The following is a 23,269-nucleotide window of genomic DNA, read 5'->3' as shown; positions in this document are numbered from 1 at the left end:
GCCTTGTCTTGCTCAGCAAGACTAGCATTTTCAGCATCGAAGAGCGGTTTCAGCTCGCCCCAGCTGGTGAAGTAAATCTTAAAAAACATACTATGGATCAGCACCGATGTAGCGAGCAAGATAACGAAACATTCGATTTCTTATCCAGCAGGCAAGGCAAGCGGAGGCTAGGCCGCTAGGGATCCAACAGCTACAACTGCTTAATTGGATGGGCTAGAAGCCCATCTCTCTCAACCACTTAGCCTGCCAACGCAACTCAATTAGGCCCAAACATACTATGGATCGGCCCAATCAGTTGTTGTCATTCCGCAACCCATCGTCTTTATGGGCTAGGCCAGTTCGCTAGGGTTTTCTGCCCCCGCCGTCGCAGCGCAGCGGCTGTGTGCGTTTCCCCTGCGCGCCCCAACCAGCCGTAAAACCCGCGACACCGCACGGCTCGTTCCCGGCCGCCGCCCGCTCGCACATCCGCCGCTCAGCACTCACGCGCACCCGCAAAGGCAGCTCTCTCCCGCGAAGAGGCCATGGCGAAGGAGGACGTGGTCGAGGGGGCTGGCGAGAGGCAGGAGGAGCCGGCGCGTCAGGCGTCGACGTTCGCGGAGCTCGGCATCTGCGCGGAGCTGGTGGAGGCGTGCGACGCCATGGGGTGGAAGGAGCCCACAAGGATCCAGTCAGAGGCCATCCCCTACGCCCTCCAAGGTAGTATTATCAATCATCCAGGGCATCGCCCGCCGTGTGTCTGGTAATTACTATCGCAAGCTCTGAACTGGGGTTTGCTATGCTCAGGGAAGGACCTGATAGCGCTGGCGCAGACAGGGTCGGGGAAGACGGGCGCGTTCGCGCTTCCTATCCTGCAGGAGCTGCTCGAGAAACGCGACGTCCAACATCCTTTCTTTGCTTGCGTGCTGTCGCCAACGAGGTCGGTTTGTTTGTTCTATTCCTGCCTTTGGAGACGATGTAGCAATCTCTTGTTTCGAGTGTCTGTGGATTCTGATGATGCGACTGTTGTGGCTCAGGGAGCTCGCGATTCAGATTGCGGAGCAGTTTGAGGCGCTCGGGTCAGCTATTGGCTTGCGTTGCTCCGTGGTAAGTGGTATCTGTGCATGCCAATGTGTTTAATTGTTCCCTTTTTTGCCGATCGTATGTCCAGCATTGTAGCAAGTAGAAAAAAATGGTATCGAGCGTAATGCATTAAATCGTGGCTGCTGCAAGTCAATACATATGCATCTTATAACCTTCTTATCTGAAGCATGGTCGTGTCTGTAAAGGGTGAAGCATAGTGGACCATAGTTATATCTAGGTTTTAAATTTCCTGCTATTGTTTTACGAGTTCGATTCCATTTCAATGGAGCTATATATTTTTCCCCTTCCACCACAACAAGGCTCATTTCACTACTTTATAATCATCATTACTTTCTGCTCATGATACTTTGAACATGTGATGTGCTGCTATTATTAGATTAGAAGCATTTGGATGTTCCTTGGCGATAATGCATTCATGCCATATCTGCTCAAATACAAGTCTTATGGTTATTGTTAGGTTTTTGTGGGTTGCTTTCTTTCAGTTGACATTTTATTCTTTCACCAGCTTGTTGGAGGAGTGGATCGGATGCAGCAAGTGTTATCCATTGCAAAACGTCCACATATTGTGGTGGGTATTGTAGATTCCATGAATTTCTCATTTCCATTCCAAGCTAAAGATTTTTTAGTGTAGACCTTCAGTGCTGCAGAACTGCAAGATTAGGGGTGTAATCGGATCGGATACAGATGGATATCGCTGATCCTCCTATCTCATATTTTTTCATGGGAATCAGAGTCAGACAAGGATGGTGTCAGATATAAAATCAACAACCATATATATCGCATATATTATGATTGTTCAACCATTCCATGTATCCAAAACTCAACTACATTAGAGGTCTAGTAAACAAATCAACAATATACTCACATGAAAAGAGTTATGCTAGAGCGAATCGGGGAAGTTATGAGTGCCCAATATGCTGGCTGAAAATTCTATTAATTATTTGAACATATTAATTACTTCAAATAAAAAAATATCAACTACAAACTTGTAGATCTCGTCGAGAGCTACAATTTTCATATAAAGATCGTCTCCATCCAACTCCTTATAAAAAAGTTATAAGATTCGAAAGATAGGCTTGGATAGTTGTCAGATAGTCTTTGGATATATCCAATTTTATTCTTGGGTATCCGATATCTGACAGATACACGGCTCGCTACGTCCGAATCCGATATCCGATACTACTATTTGAGATCTGATCCGATATCCGAGTTTTCTTTTAGATATCCGAAATCCGAATAGCAAATATAATGTCAGTCTATATGCTGTTAAGTTAATTTGATGTCACATAATGTTTCTCTTCATCTTGACTCATCTTGTTCTATGTAACATTTCTTTCAAAATTTAGGTTGGAACTCCTGGCCGTCTTTTGGACCATTTGACAGATACAAAAGGTTTCAGCCTTAAGAAAATCAAGTACTTGGTATGTATTTTCTCTTTTTTTGCTGTTTGTTATTAGGCTCATTCTATTGATTGTGTTATTGATTTGCACTAATGTATACCATACAAAAAGTGGCCTTTAACAAAACCTTCTTTTATCCACCTGAGAAACTGTATTTCCAAGACGGCGTAGTCCTTGCGTGCTATTCCAACTGTCCAACTGTCCAACTGAATAATATCTATTTTCCTTTTGATTACGTGAAGTTTTCTCTGAATCCTTTTGTATCTAAATAAACAGCCCCAAAGTCAGTTTTGAATTTCTTGCTGGATACATTTAAATGGCAGAACATGTTGTCCTATTGAAATGCTACCGATTTTCACATTTGAGTCTCTGAATTTTTTATATGCTTACCTATTTCATTTGAAGTTCTTGGCATAAAGTTTTATTTTAGCTTATACTTCATGCTTGATGGATCATAGCCATGTGCTGAATACACAGTTCTGTACCTTGCCTGTCAACTATTTCCTTACATCTTGCAGCATACCTTACAATTTGGAACAATAATATGAACATGTTTAAACTTTAACTTCTTTTTACGTATATCTTTTGTTTTTCTAGGTACTGGATGAAGCTGATAAATTACTTAATGTGGAGTTTGAGAAAGCCCTCGATGACATTCTAAAAGAGATCCCTAAAGAGAGGAGAACTTTCCTTTTTTCAGCTACAATGACCAAAAAGGTTTGTGGATAGTATCGTACTTGTTTATTTATGAGCTGAAAATACTTACTCTCTTCGGTCACAAATACTTGACCTTTTGGACAAGGTGCGGTCAAACTTTTGAAACTTTGACTATCAATCACTTTTAAAACACTTAGTTTGGAAACATGAAAATGATGTGTAGACTCGTCGTGAAAAAATAACTTTCATATATATATATATATATATATATATATATATATATATATATATATATATATATATATATATATACATACGGCGAGGCTATTCTGCGCTTGTGCGCAGTTGCTATTTGCACTGCGCATATCCCCCAGTTACAACCCGAAACACTGTGAGTTACAGCTTGTTAAGTAGATCAGTTACAACTTCATGTCTAGAAATGTATATTTGCAACACGAGAAGCTAACACTGTAAGTTACAACTTGTTATTCGCACTGCGCACATCCCCCAGTTACAACTTGGAATACTGTGAGTTACAACTTGTTATTCGCACTGCGCACATCCCCCAGTTACAACTTGAAACACTGTGAGTTATAACTTCACATCCATAAATGCATAATTGCAATACGAGAAGATAACACTGTAAGTTACAATCCGAAACACTGTGAGTTACAACTTGTGAGGTGTGCGCAGACATGAACTACAGTGAGCATAGTGGTTAAAGGTACACATTGGGACCGTTTCATGTCCAAAACGTAAGTATTTTTTACCTGAGGGATTAATTCGTTGGACCTCTGAATTGGAGAACTGAAAGCACTAATTATCAATAGTACCAAATTTGTTCTCGCAAATGATGTCATGCTTTATTTTCTGGTATCTCATGTAAGTCTGTCTTTCCTAGCGTAATTTTTTTCAGTACTATTAGTTTGCATGATCATGGACTAATTTTCTAAACAGTGCATGACGACTTTGCATTTTATGTGTTTTGTTTGACTAACTGAAGTTTCCTTTGCAATAACTTAGGTAAATAAACTACAACGAGCTTGTCTCAGGAATCCTGCTAAGGTGACATTCTATCTTTGCCTTTAAAGCATTTAATAAGCTAGATCTTGGTGTTCTTTCTTATTCTTAAGTTGTGATCACAACTCTTTTTTTGGGGATCAGGTTGAAGCATCCTCCAAATATTCTACAGTAGACACGCTTAAACAAGAGTTTTATTTTGTTCCTTCAGATTACAAGGTCAGTTCTTGTGCCTCTTATTTGATCCATCTAACCCTTGTGCTTGTTGTTTTTGTTCTTGCTGCATAAATGATTCTCTTCAGTTCATGTGATCTAAATCTGTGCCCTCAAGAGTTTTGTGCTGTCATGGACTACTGTACATGTACTTATTTATGCTGCAATCATATCACTTTGTAACCTTTGTGTAATTCATATGTAGTGTCTACTCTTTTTTTTTGTCCACATTTATTGTCATTCATATGTTTTATCATTCTTATTCAAGAGACTATTATGCATCATTTTGATGTATCGATTCTTGTTCAGTTGCATGTCTGTGTTTGAACTTTCCCCAATACACTTAAGAAGCAGCTACGAAAAATGATGGCTGTGATGATGCTATTGTATTGCATGTGATTAACTAATTCAACATGTGTTATGTGCACACAAATTGAATTCTATATTGTTCACCATGACAGCAGTGTACCTTTTCCCACAGTTTTTCTCTGATCTGCCTTTTGTTATGTGAATTTTAGGATTGCTATCTTGTTCATGTTCTGAACGAGAGTGAGATGCTAGAGAGCATGATCATGATCTTTGTGCGCACCTGTGAATCTACAATGCTCCTTGCTCTCATGCTAAGGAATCTTGGCTTTAAAGCTATGTCTATCAGTGGCCAAATGAGTCAGGTTTACTTTCGTTGACTTAAATGTCAGACATAAGGCAAAATTATATGATTCTTTCATTCAGTTAATCCTTTTGCGAGATGGAAGTGTCTTGTTTATTTCTTCCCTTCAATAATACTCTGAATCTTATTGTTTTTGTTTATTTTTCTTTGTCAGGACAAGAGGTTAGGTGCTTTGAACAGGTTCAAAGCGAAAGAATGCAAAATCCTTGTTTGCACAGATGTGGCAAGTCGTGGTCTTGACATTCAAGGAGTCGATATAGTCATCAATTATGATATTCCAATGAACTCTAAGGTATTGTCTGTTTGTTTCAGTAGGACCAATGTAGTGATTTTGTTTTCAACATCTTACAGTCAGAAGTTCACATTTGTATTTTATCTTAAATCTTAAGCTGCACCACATGTAGGATTATGTTCATCGCGTGGGTAGGACTGCACGTGCAGGGCGATCAGGATATGCTGTATCTTTGGTGAATCAGTATGAAGCCCAGTGGTTTGTGCTGATTGAGCAGCTCCTTGGTAGTAATAGTTTTCCTTCTTGCCCGCTCTACCTCCTTTTTTTTTTTAAGCTCTACCTCCTTTTTTTTTTTTGAAATTTGCATGCATTACTGGAATGCTGTCTTTCCATAGCTGGGCTCTTATAAACTATATTTTGCAGGCAAGAAAATAGACCAGCGTACGGTAGACAAAGGTGAAGTCATGATACTTAAGGAGCGCATATCCGATGCCAAGAGAATGGCACTAACGGTATGCCCTCCGATATCAGTATCAATTCTAAGTGTGATTGTTGTGCCATTCCTGCTGGTAGCAAATCCGTGCCAAAGGATGGCTACCTGCCTCTTACAGTTCATGGCACGGTCATGTCTCTTCACTTGTATGATTATATGACAACTTGTTCACGAATTTGTATCGGTCTGTCATTGTAGAAAATGAAGGAATCTGGTGGCCGCAAGAACCGGAGAAAGGTGGGAGATGATGAGGAAGAGGTGGAGGACGATTCTCATTCTAAAAGATCGAAGGCCTTCAAGAAACCAAGAAGACGATGAAAGCAGTGGAGCTTGGCCTGATGATTTAGAATCTGTGTGTACAGCTCCTCGAAATGTTAGGTTATGGGTGAGCTCTCTTTGTGGTTCAATGCCATCCCAGTGCATTCACAGTGATTCATCTGACTATTTAGGTCGAGTTCAGACGCTTAGTTCGGACTATTTATCAGGTTGACGCAAGAATCAGCCAATGTTGTCTTCACAAACCATGTTATGAAGGAATCCGCTTCTATTTACATGTCTCATTTCATAGCTCTTGGATGCAGGCCTCCTTGTCTCTCTTGCCCGAAGGCGTAGGCATTGACAATGCTGCTCTTGTGACACGTTTGCTGCACGCGAAGTTGCTTCTGCCCCGCGCGTTAGGAGTCGTCCGCCAGCCGCCGTCCTACTGAGTCACCTGATGAGCGACGGTCGGACCGTTCGGCAGTCGGTACTTCCTGTTCTGCTACTGCTTTGATGGGATCATCGGTTTTGGTCCAAGTTGGGGTGGGCTTTTCCCAAATGGGTGTGATTTGAACGGTTGGAAATAATAGTACTTTTAGATTTAATTTAATTTTTAATATAGCACGAACAAGAATAAATACAAAAATCAACATCGACTATGTTCCGAGTAGCTCTGACTAGCCTTGACTGAATTCGAATAGTCTCGAATAGGATTTGACTATTCCAACAAACCTCAACTAGAGTATGTCCTTGACTAGTTACTTGACCGGCAAATGTATTCGATTAGGTACTCGAGTAGGATTTACGTACATAGACAATGGTGATATGAGATGCAGACGTCCTCGTGATGTCGATGTACGATGCAATAGACGACAACGGAGATGAAGTAATCGATGCAGAGGCCATCGTAATGCGATCTAGTACGCGATGACAAAGACGAATTAGTCGAAGTAGATTGTGATGATGTAGATAAAGCAAATCGTGAGCAGCCGCGACAAGCGCTTCCTAAAAACCTTATTCACCCTCTCCCAGTGCAAGATCCCAAGGGCGATAGGTTCTGCAGACTTGCTCTCCTGTTTGTCGATGCACAATGACGCAACGTGATGGAATAGACTACGTGTGACGACCCTCTCCCGGTGCAACATCCCAAGGGCGACAGGTTCAGGAGACCTGCTCTCCTGTTTGTCGGTGCACGCCGACGCAACGATATGGAGTAGACTACGTGCGACGATGCAACAAAGAGAATGACAAAACCCTAATTATGTGTATGCAACTCGTGCCTATATTTTGTGCGGCGGCTGACAGATATATAGAGAGAGAGTCGCGCGGTTGAGACGCACCACGATCGAAAACAGTTACACCACCATGATCAGAGTCTTGACCAACACGACTCTATATATTTATCCGTTTGCCCACGCAGCAAAAAGAAGTAAACCGTAAAAGGAGGCCGAACATGCACAAGCAACTGAACACGATTTCGATGAACCATTCACACAGGTGTCGTGCGCCCGTGCCCTTCACTCGCGCCCTGGCTCCGACCATGGCCTGGCGAGGCGAGCGAGCGCGTTCGTTCTTCTAGTCATCTTATCCACACATGCTAAGTGGATGGAGGAGAAAAACCCATTTAAGTTGGCCTCTATCTACTTTCATTAGCAAGGTGAGACTAAAGAATACACACATCTCTCACATGCTTGGACCTTTGAGATTTATTTGGAATTATACAAGTATAATAGTTTAAACTCGTATATTCTAACAATCCCCCACCAGATCTCAAAGTCCCACGAAGATTTGTCTTTTTCTCAATACTATTTGATATACCAGTGTTTCAGTGAAGATTCTTAAGTTGAACATCCACCTAGAGCATCAAGCTACACTTATTCACAACTTGGATAATGGATTAAGCTTTGAATTGCAAGTCTTGTGAAAAACGTTTTACTTAAAGTCATAATTGATACTAGACTGTCAGTAGGCTACCCTATGGGTGGAGCATATAAGTCATACTCCATCTTCAGAAGTTTATTAGAGAACACACAAGTCTCATAGACAACGATCAACAGTCAGACTTATATAGTCATGTCTTCCAAAAATGCCCTATAGGTTAGCATCTTCGCTAATTAAAGCTAACAGAACACATTAAGACAATAGCAAACCTACCTTACAAATTTTAAGAGTCTTGCATCTTTACCCGAGTGGGTTGTGTGATACTCTCCTTCATTTAACCTATAGCTTGTTCTTCTCAGATCCTAATTCACAGGATCTTCGATCACATAGGTTGGTTTACCATTATTGTATAACTCATATGGTCTCATACCCATCTCCTTTAATGCATTATCTATCATATTTTGTGATAGTCCCTTTGTAAATTGATCTGCTAGATTTTTAGCTATTTGTATATAATCCAACACTATCACTCTGGAGTTTCTCAATTTTTTGACGGATTTCAATCTTCTCTTTACATGTCTTGATGATTTTATATTGTCCTTAGAATTGTTCACTTTGACATTAACTATATGATATCACAATTCATAAGGATAGTCGGTATCGGTTTTTTGACCACTGGCAAATCCATCAAGAGCTCACGCAGCCATTCTACCTCAACAGTGGTTGTGTCTAACGCTGTGAGTTCTGCTTCTATGGTTGACCTCGTCAATATGGTCTGTTTATAAGACCTCTGTAAAACAGCAGCACCACTAAGAGTAAATATATATTCACTTGTGGCCTTTATATCATCAATATTTGATATCCAATTTGAATCACTATAACCCTACAGTACTGATGGATACATAATATAGTGAAATTTAAAATTCATAGTACCTAGCAAGTAGCATTACTTGATCAAGCGCATGCCAATGATCATCACCCAGGTTAGAAGTAAACTATCTCAATTTGCTCACAGCAAATGAGATGTCAGACCTTGTAGCACTAACTAGCTATACGAGTGATCCAATTATTTGGAAGTGTCTTAGTTATGATCCCTAGCAATTCTTTTATTCTTTCGAAGTATTAAGCTAGGATCATAAGGTGTTACAGCAATCTTGTTGTCCATGCAGCCAAACCAGCTCAAGATCTTTTTCCATATAATAGGATTGCGAAAGTGTAATTCCATTCTTACATCTAATCAACTTAATGTTTAAATTCACATCAGTCTCTCCCAGATCTTTCATATTAAAATTTCTAGACATATATGATTTGACCTTATTAATCACATCAAGATTTATTCCAAAAATCAGGATGTCATCAACATATAGACACAAAATAACTCACTCACCCCCACCATGGCTATAATACACACATCTACTAGTTTTATTAACAACAAAACCCACAGATGTTAATGTTCTATCGAACTTCTCATGTCATTGCTTAGATGCTTGTTTAAGACCATACAAAGATTTTAGCAACTTACATAAATTATCCTCCTAACCTTCTACTACAAACCTATCAGGCTGATCTATATAAATTTCCTCATCTAACTCTCCATCAAGAAAAATTATCTAAACGTCCATCTGGTGAACGATAAGACCATGTGAGCCTGTCAAGGAAAGTAGTACTCTTATCGTGGTCAATCGAGCGACAGGTGAATAAGTATCAAAGAAATCTTCACCTTCTTTTTGGATATAACCCTTGACCACAAGCCGAGCCTTATACTTTTCGATAGTACCTCAGGCCTAAGCTTCTTCTTGAACACTCACTTACAACCTACAGGTTTACAACTATAAGTTTGATATGTGACTTCTCAAGTCCCGTTGGCGAGAATGGAATCCATCTTGCTACAAACAACCTCCTTCAAGGAGTACATCTGGAGATACATAAGTTTCTAAAATTGACTTGAGAGTATCATCTATAAGGTACACAGTGAAATCATCACCAAAATTTTTTATTGTCCTTTGTCTCTTACTCCTTCTCGAAGCCTCCCTGTAATCCGTCTCAGGAACACGCTTGAACGATTGCTTAGAATACTTGAGTGGTGTGATAGGTTCAAAAATTATTTAAGAGGTTTGAATATAAATATTATGTATAGCAACATGTGATCCGCCTGTAAGAAGTGTTATATGAGGACTTTAAGATCTTCATAGGAAATATGTTCTCAAAGAAGGTGGCATCACTAAGCTCCATAATTGTATCAACTAGCATATCATATACCTTAGATTTAACTATTAAAAACCTATAGTCAATGCTCTGATGAGTATATCCCAGAAAGATACAATCCACTTGTGCTTTTTAGTTATTGGTACATTGACTTTCGTGAAGCGTCCTAAATGTGCAAATAAGAAAGTGATAGTTTTCTCCCTTCTCATTCTTCATATGGTATTTTCTCCTTATTCTTAGTTGAAACTCTATTTAGAACATGACACGAAGTCAATAAGACCTTCCCCACCATGCCTTAGATAAACCCGTAATGTCTAACGTAGCATTAACTAGGTCAATCAGGGTGCGATTATTCCTTTTGGCCACCCGTTAGATTGAGATGAATAGGAAATCATTGTCTCATGAATAATCCCAGGTTCCTTACAGAATAAGTCGAAATTACTCGAGAAGTACTCTACACCATGATCCGATCTAAGTCTTTTGATTTTTTTTTTTCAATTGATTTTCATCTTCTGCCTTATAGATCGTAAAGTAGTCTAGAGTCTCATGTAACAAAATCTAGATGTATCATTGATTAAAGTCATAAGATATCTTTTTCACCCTTTATTAACACACCATTCATCTCGCAAAGATCTGAATATATGAGTTCTAATGTTGCCAAATTTCTCTCCTCACTTGTCTTGTGAGGCTTACAAGGTTGCTTAGATTGTACACAACTGTAGTCCTTAGAACCTTTGATAATAAAAAAATCAAAAATAAATTCAAACTAAAAGGCCGAGTCATACAACTAAAGTTTATGTGACATAACCGTGAGTACCAAACACTAGTCTCATCTCTGTTAATAATGCTACAAATATGGTTCACAGATTAATTACAGAAATCAGAAAGACAAAAGCGGAACAAGCCTCTGCACTTATAGTTTTTACCAATAAAAAATCTATGTTTCGACAGAACCACTTTATTGGACTCAAGTACCACCTTAAACCATTCTCTACAGAGAAATGAGCTACTAACTAGATTCTTATTTATTGAAGGGATATGCTACATGTTCCCCAGCTGCATGATCTTTCTGAAGTAAACTTCAGATCTATCGTGCCAACACCATGAACATGAGCATGAGACTCATTTCCCATTAAGACGGAAGAATCTCTAGTGATCTGATAAGAAGAAAACATAAAACTGTCAGCACACACGTGTACATTAGCCCCAGTATCAATTCATAAACTGGTAGAATGATTCATTGAAAGAATAATAGGTAATTTAACATATCCACTAGTTCCATCTCCAATGTTACCAGACTTGGTGTTCTTCCCTTATTAACATTTCCTTTTTTACGATCTCAACAATCTTTGGCCCAATGGCCAATCTCACTGCACATGAAGCAAGATTCATCATCTTTGTTCATTATCTTCTTCTTGAAGTTGGTGGTTCATTTGACCTTGTTATTTTTCCCTTTGTACTTACCACTAGAGGACTGTTGCACCACATTTGCACTAGGCTATCCATCACCTCCTTTGTTATGCACATCCTTAACTCGAGCTTTCTCCTCAACATCAAGAGACACGATCAGACTCTCAACATATCTCTTGTCTCTTGTGTTTTAGAGCAGTGACAAAATTCCTCCACGAGTGAGGCAATTTGACAATGATACCTCCAGTCACAAACTTATCAGGTAAGGTACACTTTAGGAGCTTGAGTTCTTTTATAATGCACTGAATCTCATAAGCCTTCTCGATTATCGATTGATTATCACCATCTTATAGTAATGATATTGCTCTATGATATATAGTTCACCGCCTGCATCTAATGCACCAAATTTTACATTAAGTGCATCCTACAACTCATTTACGTACTTTATGTGCATGTACACATTATAGAGGAAATCGACAAGAGTGCTAAGAACACATCCTATAAAGAACGTGTGAAAGAGTTCCTTTAGGTCTGCCAGATGCAACCCAATAGCAGTTCATAGCCGTAAGCCATAGAGTAGCTTTGACCTGCCATCTCTTGAAGTGCACACCGGTAAACTTGTCCGGCCTCAGTGCATCAACAAAACCAGCCATTGTTAAATCAAAGTATCTACAATAAAGTTTTTGGATTGTTACAAATAATACGACTTCCAGATTTAATTTAATTCCTAATATAGCATGAACAAGAACATATGCAAAAATCAATATCGACTATGTTCCAATTAGCTCCGACTAGCCCCGACTGAATTCGACTAGCCTTGAGTAGGATTCGATAAGTCCCAACAAACCTCGGCTAGAGTATATCCTCAACAAAATATTCGACTAGGTACTCGACCAGCAGATGTACTTGACTAGGTACTTGAGTAGGATTTACGTATGTACCTAATGACGACATGAGATGCAGATACCCCCGTGATATCGATGCACGATGCAGTAGACGATGACGAAGATGAAGTAGTCGATGCATAGGTCATCGTGATGTCGATGCAGTAGGTGATGACAAAGATGAAGTAGTCGTTGATCGCAATGATGTAGAGGAAGCAGATCGTGAGTAGTCGCGATGAGCGCTTTCCAAAAAGCTTATTCGCCCTCTCTCGATGCAGGATCCCAAGTGCAACAGGTTCCGGAGACCTGCTCTCCGGTTCGTTGATGCACGCTAGCACAGCGGGATGGAGTAGACTACATGCGATGATACAATAGAGATAAATTGGTAACACTCTAATTACGTGTATGCAAATCGCGTCTACATTTTGAGAGAGAGAGAGAGAGAGAGAGAGAGAGATAGAGAGAGAGAGAGAGAGTTGCGGTTGAGACGCGCCACGATCGAAGATGGTTACGCCGCCGTGATCGGAGTATTGACCAACACAATTTTCATATATTTATCTATTTGCTCACGCAGTAAAAAGAAAGAAACCACAAAAGGAGACCAGACCTGCGCAAGCAACTAGACCTAATTCCGGTGTCATGCACCCACACCCTCCGCCCCCGCCTCGGCCCCGGTGAGGCGAGAGCGCAAGTTTTTCTAGTCCTCTCATCCACGTATGCTAAGTAGGTGTAAGAGAGAAACACTTTTAAATTGATCTCCATCCACTTCCATTAGTAAGTTAGAACTAAAGAATACACAACACCCTCACATGGTTGAGTGTTTAAGGTTTATTTGAAATTATACAAATACAATAGGTTAAACCCATATATTCTAACAAGAACAACATGCGTGGCTTCCAAAATGAGAAGCTGCCTTACAGTGCAGCTCACAGAGAAAAGATACACTATCACATAGCGAAATGAGAAACTATTCGTCATAAAAAAAACTAGTAACATTCTGTGGTAAGAAGAAAAGTAGGTGAAATATGCTGCGAATAGATATTTTGGAAGCACCATAATCCTGCTCTGTTAGACCAATTGTAATATAATTAGGATTTCGAAAGAAAAAAATGTTGAAGCTCTACACCAAATAGTTGGATTGACCAACAAGACCACAAGAACCTGACACCAAAGGAAAACTTCGAGTAGGCACAGAGAACTGACGAACGAAAAGGCAAACATAATCTACAGATGGCCACTGGTAAGATGATCTGCGGGTGCCAGCAAAACAGACTACAGGAGGATTTTTTCCTTCTTCTCAAGGATTGGAGGATCAACATCGATACCCATGTTAGCGGCAGTGCCAGCGATGATCCTCATGGCAGAGTCAATGCTCTTGCAGTTCAAGTCTGGCAACTTCTCTTGAGCTATTGTACGTACTTGATCTGCTGTTACTTTTCCAACCTTTTCCCGCTGTGGCTCTTTTGAACCTTTTTCGATACCTAAGAATCAGGATTGAGAAAATGAGGTAAGGAACCATTTGCTTACTTGAATGAAAACAGAATAGATGCTTGAATATATGCACAGAGAAAGATAGCTGGTTGTCAGCAGGGATTAAAATTTTGGTGAAATTTTACGAATTTCGGAAGGGAACGAAATATCTAATTCTGGAATTTTCTTTCACTAGCGAAAAATGACTGAAATTTCAGCGAATTTAGCCGGTGAACGAAAAAATTGTAAAATGAAATTGGAATCCCTGGTTGTCAGTCACAAAGTTCTCACGTTAGTAAGAATATGCATTTTGCAGGCACTGATGCTTTAATTCTTTGCAGTAAATAGTTCATGGAGTCCTTGTAATTTATTTATCTAAACTGTATATCCAATTATCCATAGTTGTGAACTTGAAAATAAATTCATGGGATAAGGGAAATGGAAAGCTAGAGTTGAGACACAATGAATTAAAAAGACATGATTAAGTGTATACTGCAAATCACCGCTCAATAGCTTGCCTCAGTTCCTGAAGAACTAAAGGTCTTGAATCATACTGCTCAACTCCGCTACTGAATCATTGTGCAACTGCCGACTAACTCCAAACTAGATTGAGTTGCAAGTGCATTCACCGTTATTATATCAACATGTGGCCCAAAAAAAATTGTGAGGACTGTCTGAACTTAATATCTTACAGAGTTACGCACTGAATTATTAATCCAATATGCTGCATTTGCACAAAGTATAAATACCGTATAATCAAACCCATACCCACAGACAAAAATATCAACCAAGCATAATCCTCTTCCTTTATGTCAAATTGCTTTTAAAAAATTGGGCACTTTGATGAACGTGCCACATAACTATGAACATATTCATGCTAATTTACAGGGTTCGCACCTGCAGCCTTGAGGAGCAGGACTGAAGCCGGTGGGGTCTTCAAGATGAAGGTAAAGCTTTTATCCTGCAAAATGCAAAGCAAGGACACAAGCATTATGACAACTATTCCACATTAGCAATCGATGCTCAGACAAACACATAGTAGGATGGACAGTGTTAAGCTCACATCAAACACGGTGATCTCGACGGGGATGATGTAGCCAGCCTTCTCGGCCGTCTTGGCATTGTACTCCTTGCAGAACGCCATGATGTTCACACCCTTGGCACCAAGCGCCGGGCCTACCGGCGGCGCCGGCGTCGCCTTCCCGGCCTCCAGGGCCAGCTTTATCAGGCCCACCACTGCAGGGCAATCAAAGCACAAGGGTTTAGGCGCAAAAAACATCCCCCCTGATGTTTCAGGACTGGAGAAGACGACGAGGAGTACGGACCTTTCTTGGGCTTGCCTCCCGGCTTGGGCGGCGCCATGGCCCTGACGGCGAGAGTCCGCCGCGAGGAGCCGGCGGTGGGCACGGGCGCCAGCGGCCGGAGGAAGGAGGCGGGTGCACCGAGGAAAGGGGAGGAGAACTTCTTGGTGGGGGCCTGGGAAGGGCAACCTTGGAGGGATAAGGAAGTGGTGGCCATGGCTGTGTTCATCGCGACGCGCTGGAGGCGAGGGCGAGAGATGTGCAGGAGTGCTCTCTGCGCTGCCCCCTCCTATCTAATCCGCTCTTGGCAGAGTTGCCTTTCTGCCGCCGGCCGGTGGGGGGGGGGGGGTGCGGGAGGCAGTTCCTAGAACTGATAAGACGAGGGAGCAAATGGTTTCACGCTATCAACTTTGGTCGGATCAAATCCTAGCGGAAAGATATGTTTGACGGGTGAGATTGAAGGACATTGCCTAGAACTGATAAGCAAGGAAACCAAACATACTTGCAATACTAGAGGTACTATCTCTTCTTCTTGGTACAGAACATTAATATTGAGTTGCAGTCTTCTTAAAATGAAGATTTAAGGATTAACCGAAATTCGGCTCTTAAAATGAAGGTTTAACCATGGATATGAATCTCCCACAGGCGAAGCCTTTCTATTGCTTATTCGGCGACACATTTACACAACACAGGTCTGTATCTCCTTACTCCAAGGATCACAGTTCCGACGGTAAAGAGATAAACATGCAAGTACAATAAAACGTTTCAAAAGAAAACAAATCAGTATATCATATTCCCGACATTTACTATTAAACCTCTTTGCAGCTCCAAACAAATCAACAAAGAAAATCAGCAGAAAGAACCTCAGACACCCCCTCATATTCTATTTTCAATTCTGAAGGAATCAACAACTGTATGCAGCCTATCCTTCATTTTGTCCCATCTCCTCTCGTTTGCTCCAGTAGTCAATGTGTAAAATTTGCCTGCAGCATCCCATCCACAATGAGAACATAGTAGAAAATGGTAACCAGTGACAGCATTCAAGCACAAGTTAGAGAGTACAAATTTGACAAAAATAAATTGACGGAAAGGACGGGTGAAATACTAGTAATTGGACATCTTACTAAGCGAAATAGATGTAGCATAGAAGTTAAATACCATTTGCAATGGCGATTGCACCAAGTGCATGTCTGGTGAAATTTGGAGCCTGAGCTGTGAACTCAAAAGTGTAGTAAGCTCTCCCGTCAACCTCATTCTAGGAAATTGAGTGCACCTTGTCAATTTAACAACATAATGTTGTTTCAAAGTACATTTTAGCAACATCCCGATTAAATTGATTTCGAATTTAAATATGTAAAAGAGAACATAACTGCCAACAACATATATTATATGAACTAACATGAGCATTTCAAAAGTGAATATTATTGAACATATGCTACTCATATTCACAAGAACAACATATATGACAGTTGACATAAAGAGGTGAAATAACACATGAACCAAAGTAACAAGTGTTAAACTAAAAGGATTGCTCTCGGTGCGGGTTTCCAAATTAACGGTCATCCAACGCATACTAAACTTTACTGATTAGTATGACAAATTCACCACTAGAGCTAGACCGAGCTACCCAAGTTAAAGATCAAGTATAAATAGCAAATTTCTCTCTACTGACCTTAACAGATCAATACCAGATGGCCAACCGAGGACTAGCAAGGCTAAGCCATAGGGCACAAAGTAGTAGGAAGCCAAGATGCCCACCAACAAAGCCCAAGCTCTCAAACAGAGCACTCAGCAGAGTGAAGCCACTGGAGAGAGACAACAAGGAGCCAAAGTGCTCACCACCAGAGCATGCAACAATTGCTAGACAGAGCTACCAATCACGAGATCAAAACTAGTGACCACAGCCTAGCTCAAGTGCGCAATGGATACACTAATCAAACTTAGCACACTATCATCATAGAGCATCACAATCACCTCTTCTAGCATGCAAACTTATCAAAATTGACAGTAAAAGTAAAAAAAAATACATGCTAGACAGTAAACAAGAGGGAGGAATGAAATGGGCTTACTATCCAGAGAGGAAGAGAATGATAATGCATGCAAAAGCGTTGTCCCAGAAAACAGAGACTCCCCCCTCTATACCGAGGTCAATGCGGAGAATGTTCTCGGAGATACAATGCTACTATGCCGTCTGCAGGGCACACTGCAGACAGCACCCGAGAAACCGAAAACACTGCAACAGCAAGAGTCCAGCTCCGAGCTAGGGAGGAGAAGCCAAACACCAATTCAAGATGATCAACACTGGAGCGTGATCACCACAAACAGAGCGTGCCCACATGATAGCTCCAACACAGAGAAGAAACATGCACGACATGAAGACCACGCGCCCAGAGATCACACGCGCAACCTCCACCTGCAGAAACACGTGCACGAAGGCACATCATAGACCACCACATCACCTTCATCGCCACGGCCGAGCAACACGACCATGCACAGCCCGGCAACCCGGCTCCACCACGCATCGAACGCACAAGAGCACCGCGCCCGAGCCCGCATAGACCAGCAAGGGCAAGCCGACGGGGCACTCGATCGGTGGAAGAGCACCAACACGCCGGGAGCAGCCTTGCTGGAGCGAACATGGCATAGCACCGAGAGAGAGAACCGGTGGAGAGAGGGAGTGGAGAACAGAGAGGAGGAAGAGATGGAGAGACCCCCAGGAGATTAGATGCAAAAGAGAGGAACCACCCGGCTTTATCCATTCACACGAGCGCACGAACTCCCCCTAACGAATCCGTCAGAACAGAACGGGATACTGGATAGGACAGAGCCCCCTGTGCTGAGTGGCGGCGGCGGCTCCCCCTAGGAGCTAGCTCGATGCATAGGGCAAACAGTTGGGTCGGGTGGGCTACTCGGCCACTTGGGCCTAGAAGCGGCCCACCGGTCAAAACCTTTCCTTTTTTTCTTTTCTTTTGTTTTGGAATTTACTCAAATCCAAATTTGCCTTCAATCTCAAATCCAAATTTGCCTTCAATCTCAAATTCAAATTTTAAAGGGAAACCCCTCAAATTCCAACACATAAGACTACCAAAATATATATTTCACAGAAGAGAATGTCACGTAAAAAATGTAAATATTTGACAAATGATCAATTGATTCTAGTACTCTACAGAAAAGTACTAGCTAATTTAGAGATGTTTGTACCGGTGGTACCTTTAGTCATATTCCACCTATACTTATTTAACTAATCTTCATATTTTTCCTTTGGCATACAAGTACACTTTACCGTCCGAAACGAGGAAACCAGGTGACAAATTTCAACACAGGTGCACTAAACTGAAAGTTGAGGTGGTAAGCTCCCCCCATTTTTCAAGTGTAGATAGATATCTGCAACAATTATAGTGCAGAATATATGGTTCAATTTCCTCGATCGTTTATATGGATTTTGGTATTACAGCTAGGCTCACCTTTCTCCAGGTGGTGTCTCTGCGAGACTTGTTGGCTTATTACAAAGAATTACCACATATTAGCATTGAGCATGTGAGAGTTTCCAACAAATATGTTTTCATAGTTCTGTTGATTTATCCGCCTTTGCATTACACAAAAAAGTAGAACGGATCAATTTTACTCATTTACTTCATATGCTATTTTTAGGGAAAGGCTGCGTATCCTATTGGCTCAACATTATCAGAAACTCAGGTTCAGAGGCTTCAGAGTTTTCAATTCCAAATAAACCAACTGGTATGCCTGTTTGCGAAGAATCATGTAGTGTCACAAAGAATGAGCCATTCTTCAAGATTTGGGTATGCACTGGTGTACATGAATAGTACTACAATTGTCACTAGTTAACTTTAAATATGCTCGTAAGATCTCGCATGATGAATAGGAAGGAAGGCACACCTCTTTTGCCTCAATTAGCTTTGTCTTTTGAGATGGCGGAGCTAAAACTTTTTTTATCAAAGCCTCGGCAACCTGGAGAAAGCAGCATAACGAATCACAACCAGAACTTCACCCCTGCTGCCCTGTATTATCCCAGTTTATGTTTGGGAAAGTCAACCTTATCCGGAGGACCCAGCTCACGGATATCCTGCTTGCTGGTGGAAATAGTGTTGATGCTCACACTCTCCAGAGGCTCTATCACATCTTTGTACACCTTATCTTGCCCTTGCACGGCCACTTCCTGGACGATAATTAATCTGATATTACCAAAAAAATACCTTGTGCAATGTGCAGGCCAAATTAACTAAGGTAAACTGTGTTTCTGTTCAAGTACAGTGCATAGACTGTGTTGGTCACCTGCCATCCGAACGGGTAGAGGAAGGAGTAGCCGACCTTCTTGTCGGTGACAGGCGTGAACCCTTTCTTAGCCTCTGCTGCGACTATACCAGATCAGAATCGCACTCAGAGGCGTCGTTGTGACCAATTAAACCCCCATTGACAATGCAAGTTTCAAGTTTGTATCCGGTTCACTGCAAATTAAGCATCGCCGCAGAACAACAGCATTTTAGAGTGACGGTAAATTCGAAGAGCAACTCACATGCTGCCGGATTAGGACGAGACAGAAACGCGGCACCCGCGGCGGCCCCTGCCACAAGCACCTGCCGCCGCCCGGAGCCCTCCTCCTCTGTGTCAGGTCACACACAACACACAGCAACGTCGCTAAAGGGAGACGCTCCAAAGGTGATACAGCTAGAGAGGGAGGAATTGCCCGTTCAGGAGAAGTGGCGGGATACCGACCGTTGTTGTGCTGCCGCGGAGGGCTGCAGGCGGCGGCGACAGGCCTGGCGGCGCAATGCCGCTTGCGGAGCGATGGGGTCCCGGGACGGCGTGCGGCGGCGGGGGAGGAGGCCCGCCGAGGAAGCGGGAGGGAGGCGGCGGGCACGGCCGTGGCCATGGGGACGTCAGGTCGACGAGGATGCCGGATGGAAGGAAGCGAGGCGACCAAGCTTGCGGACTCCGTGCGCCTGTGACTGCCGCGAGGAGGAGGATTTCGCTTCGCTTCTGGTCCACACGACGCGCGCCGAGCCGTAGCCGAGCGAACGAGCGATGAGCGCGGCGCGCGGGCACGGGAACGCGAGTTTTTTTTTATATATATTTTTTTTCATTAAAAAATTAAATAAATAGGTTTGCTTGTTGCTCTAAATCTCACTCCTCAAACACTAACTCTCAAATCTTACAAAGATCAAACATTAGAGAGGTTTGGAAAAGCTATTAAATGCTCTTAAGAGAGTTGATTCACAGTTAGCTCAGCAACATTGAATGAAGGGGTAAAGATGTATTTATACCCTTTCAGACAGACTCGGAGTATCCAATTTCACCCGCAGACTCCGAGTAGCACAGAAACATACGCACCTAACTTGACTCGGAGTATTCGGGTTCACCGAAGACTCCGGATAATACTTGAGAAAAATCGGTCAAAACACTAGTTTGGAGGATACCCAGAAGATCCGAAAGCATCAGAATCCGGAGACTCCGGACTAACCCGGAGACTCCGGCTTTAGCACCCTCGGCAGACAAAGACTCTGGGACACTAATAGCATCCGGAGTATCCGGGCTCAGGCTTTGAAGCGAGACAAAAACTCTCTCTCGGAGTCTCACTCGGAGACTCCGAAACACTAACACAGTCCAGAGTATCCGAGCTAATCTAGAGACTTCGGATTTAGACTTAAAGGCAGACAGAAATATTCTCTCGAAGTCTCAATCAGAGACTCCAGAATACTTAACAGAATCCGGAGTTTCCAGACTAGCCCGGAGACTCCAAGCTCGGACAACTCTGCTCTTTTTCTAGTGTCCATGAGTGATTGTGTCTCTCAAAAATTGGTTTTAACAAGATACTTTGAGCACTGAGACATTAGTAAGATTACCAAAATGCATCCCTCTTTATAATAGGATATTCCTAAACTCAAATTCAAAAGTAAAATAAATTGAATCATATGAGTTTCTTCATGCCGCTTCTCTTTTCTTTTTGAGAGACGTCGATTTCTTTTAACCTTTTTCAACGGGACTAAAACCTGTTCATAAACTCGATAAACTCATTAGTCCCTTAATCTTTTGTCATCAATTAGCCAAAACTCACAAGGGGCCTAGATGCACATTCAGATACCCATAACACCACCCACATCTCGTCTCATCCTCACATCTCATACATCTCAACGAAATAATCATTATTTTGGTAAATAATAAGTAAGCCCTAAACTTGCGAACAACGGTTGAACTGTTGCTCGACTTCTACCGAGGACATATGCATTACTAAGCATTTCAAATAACTCTTAAGTTAGACCTCAATAATGTTATCAAGGCTACAAGGATATTTATAATCAACAACTTAAGGTAATGCATTCAACATAAGTTCTACCCGTACAAGCCTGACATCGACTTGCTAAACATGCAAATATACATAAGCAATGATTCATCAATTTAGACTTCATTCAATTCAAACTAAAGAGTGCAATATGCTTAGATATTTGCCTTGTTGTTCTGGTGTCTGCTTGATAATACCTGCGCAGCACTCACAGAACTCAGATAAATTGGTGTCGCCTTTACTTGCTTGGATCGTCAGATCGACACTCTCTAAACGAAATAAGAATGTATTGTATAAATAAAAAACGATGGTAAAGTGTGCATATGATGCATGTTTGAATAATAACAGAGTCCCGTGTTTTTGAAAATATTAGCAAAAGATCGTCAAATGACTAGGGTTTCAAAGTTTGAAAACCTGGACAAGCTAACCTAAGTGCTTAAAGCTTTGCATGGCTGGCGGTCAGACTGACGTAGTATTGGCGGTCAGACCACCGACTTGCAGAGAGTTTGGGGCCTCGGCGGTTAGACCATAGGCATGGTGGCGGTCAGACCACCGACCAACGGTTAGACCGGCCCTAATAACGGTTTGACTTCTAACTAGGGAATTCATTTTGGACCTTCCGGTCCTAACTAGCGGTCAGACCGTCAGACCTTGCGACAAGTGACCAGAAGAGAAGCTAGTGGTGAGACCTCTCTTGATGGCTTGGTGGCTCATCCGACTTGAGGCCTTGTCTTAGTGACCTAGTGTCTCAAGAGCCGTTACTGGGTGTCGTCCGGGAGCGTATCCTTGGTGGAGCTCCAACGTGGACTATGGGTGACGTTTATGCCATCGATACTACGGAATAAAAATCTCTTGTGCCGAGTTCTCTCTCTACCTTATTTACGTTTCTGCTTTTACATACTTACAATCTACATTTACACATTTATCTTTCTATAGTAGTTTGCTAGGTTTGGCTATAGGTTGTAAATCTTTGAGTGGTAGAGTAGACACTGTCGGTGACACAGGAACCAGGGGTCCCCGAGTCCCGAGGCCAGATCAGCAGTGTGCCACGTGGCGTCCCCCCCCCCCCCCCGCGCGGAGATCATCTCCCCAAGGTGCGAGAAGACTAAGTCCCGGGAGAAGATGCTCGGGGCCATAAACAGTGGTCCCCGAGTACCCGAGTTCCCCGATGATCCGAGAAGACCAAGTGCCGGGAAGAGAGTGCTCGGGGCTGTGAACAGTGGCCCCCGAGCACTCAAATACCCCGACGACCAGAAAAGGCAAGTACCGGGAAGGGGGTGCTCGGGGCTACGAACAGTGGCCCCCGAGCACCCGAGTACCCCGAAGACCCAAAGGAAGTCAGTTCCGGGAGAGAGTGCTCAGGGTCGTGAGCAGTGGCCCCCGAGCACTCCTTTCTCCGAGGATCCGATCAGTCAGATTCCGGGAGAGAGTGCTCGGAGTCGTGAATAGTAGCCCCCAAGCACTCGGTCCCCAAGGACCAAGAGAGGGTATATCCGGGAGAGAGTGCTCGGGGCTGTGAACAGTGGCCCCTGAGCACTCGGTTCCCCGGGGACCTGAGAAGTCCCTTACCGGTGGCCCCCACAGGGACCCAGTGGTGAGGTGTCAGCTGGTGAAAGGCCCGATGCCGCATTTAAGAGGGCACGTGGCCTGTCGCCTCCAACTACTCCCCCACGCTTCCTGATAGTCCCTGCTACATTATGGCAGGAAGGCGTGGGGATATTTAATGCGCAGGTCCCATCGCGGGACATCCGGCGCGCCTCGGGATAGCATCGTGAAGCCCAAGGCGCCCCGCCTGCC

General features: G+C 42.6%; 3 protein-coding genes across 4 annotated transcripts; 1 reads left to right on the top strand and 2 right to left on the bottom strand.

Moving 5' to 3' along the window:
- The first annotated feature begins 358 nt into the window (after positions 1–358).
- On the top strand, positions 359–6,316 carry LOC133917053 (DEAD-box ATP-dependent RNA helicase 10). Its single transcript, XM_062361006.1, has 13 exons — positions 359–696; positions 784–916; positions 1,014–1,083; positions 1,586–1,648; positions 2,427–2,501; positions 3,078–3,197; positions 4,161–4,202; positions 4,302–4,376; positions 4,889–5,041; positions 5,195–5,332; positions 5,445–5,556; positions 5,696–5,784; positions 5,964–6,316. Exons 1-13 carry the CDS (start codon positions 522–524, stop codon positions 6,081–6,083), a joined length of 1,365 nt encoding a protein of 454 aa, XP_062216990.1. The 5' UTR covers positions 359–521; the 3' UTR covers positions 6,084–6,316.
- Positions 6,317–13,418: 7,102 nt separating this feature from the next.
- LOC133917052 (large ribosomal subunit protein uL11c-like) lies at positions 13,419–15,528 on the bottom strand. Its single transcript, XM_062361005.1, has 4 exons — positions 15,199–15,528; positions 14,937–15,109; positions 14,771–14,834; positions 13,419–13,884 (listed from the first exon to the last, which is right to left on the bottom strand). Exons 1-4 carry the CDS (start codon positions 15,401–15,403, stop codon positions 13,676–13,678), a joined length of 651 nt encoding a protein of 216 aa, XP_062216989.1. The 5' UTR covers positions 15,404–15,528; the 3' UTR covers positions 13,419–13,675.
- A 273-nt stretch (positions 15,529–15,801) lies between these two features.
- Positions 15,802–20,230, bottom strand: LOC133917051 (psbP-like protein 1, chloroplastic). Of its 2 annotated transcripts, none has more exons than XM_062361003.1 (7): positions 19,909–20,230; positions 19,709–19,795; positions 19,468–19,550; positions 19,229–19,351; positions 19,072–19,143; positions 16,333–16,429; positions 15,802–16,157 (listed from the first exon to the last, which is right to left on the bottom strand). In XM_062361003.1, the coding sequence occupies exons 1-7, from the start codon at positions 20,063–20,065 to the stop codon at positions 16,051–16,053; spliced, it is 726 nt and encodes a 241-aa protein (XP_062216987.1). In that variant the 5' UTR covers positions 20,066–20,230; the 3' UTR covers positions 15,802–16,050. The 2 variants fall into 2 exon arrangements, with proteins under 2 accessions (XP_062216987.1, XP_062216988.1); XM_062361004.1 differs by having other exon boundaries at positions 19,468–19,544.
- Positions 20,231–23,269: the final 3,039 nt, after the last annotated feature.

The sequence above is a fragment of the Phragmites australis genome, chromosome 4 (assembly GCF_958298935.1).
Source record: "Phragmites australis chromosome 4, lpPhrAust1.1, whole genome shotgun sequence".
NCBI lineage: Eukaryota > Viridiplantae > Streptophyta > Magnoliopsida > Poales > Poaceae > Phragmites > Phragmites australis.
The sequence above is the reverse complement of the archived record's forward strand: the minus strand, read 5'-3'. Positions and strand labels throughout refer to the sequence as shown.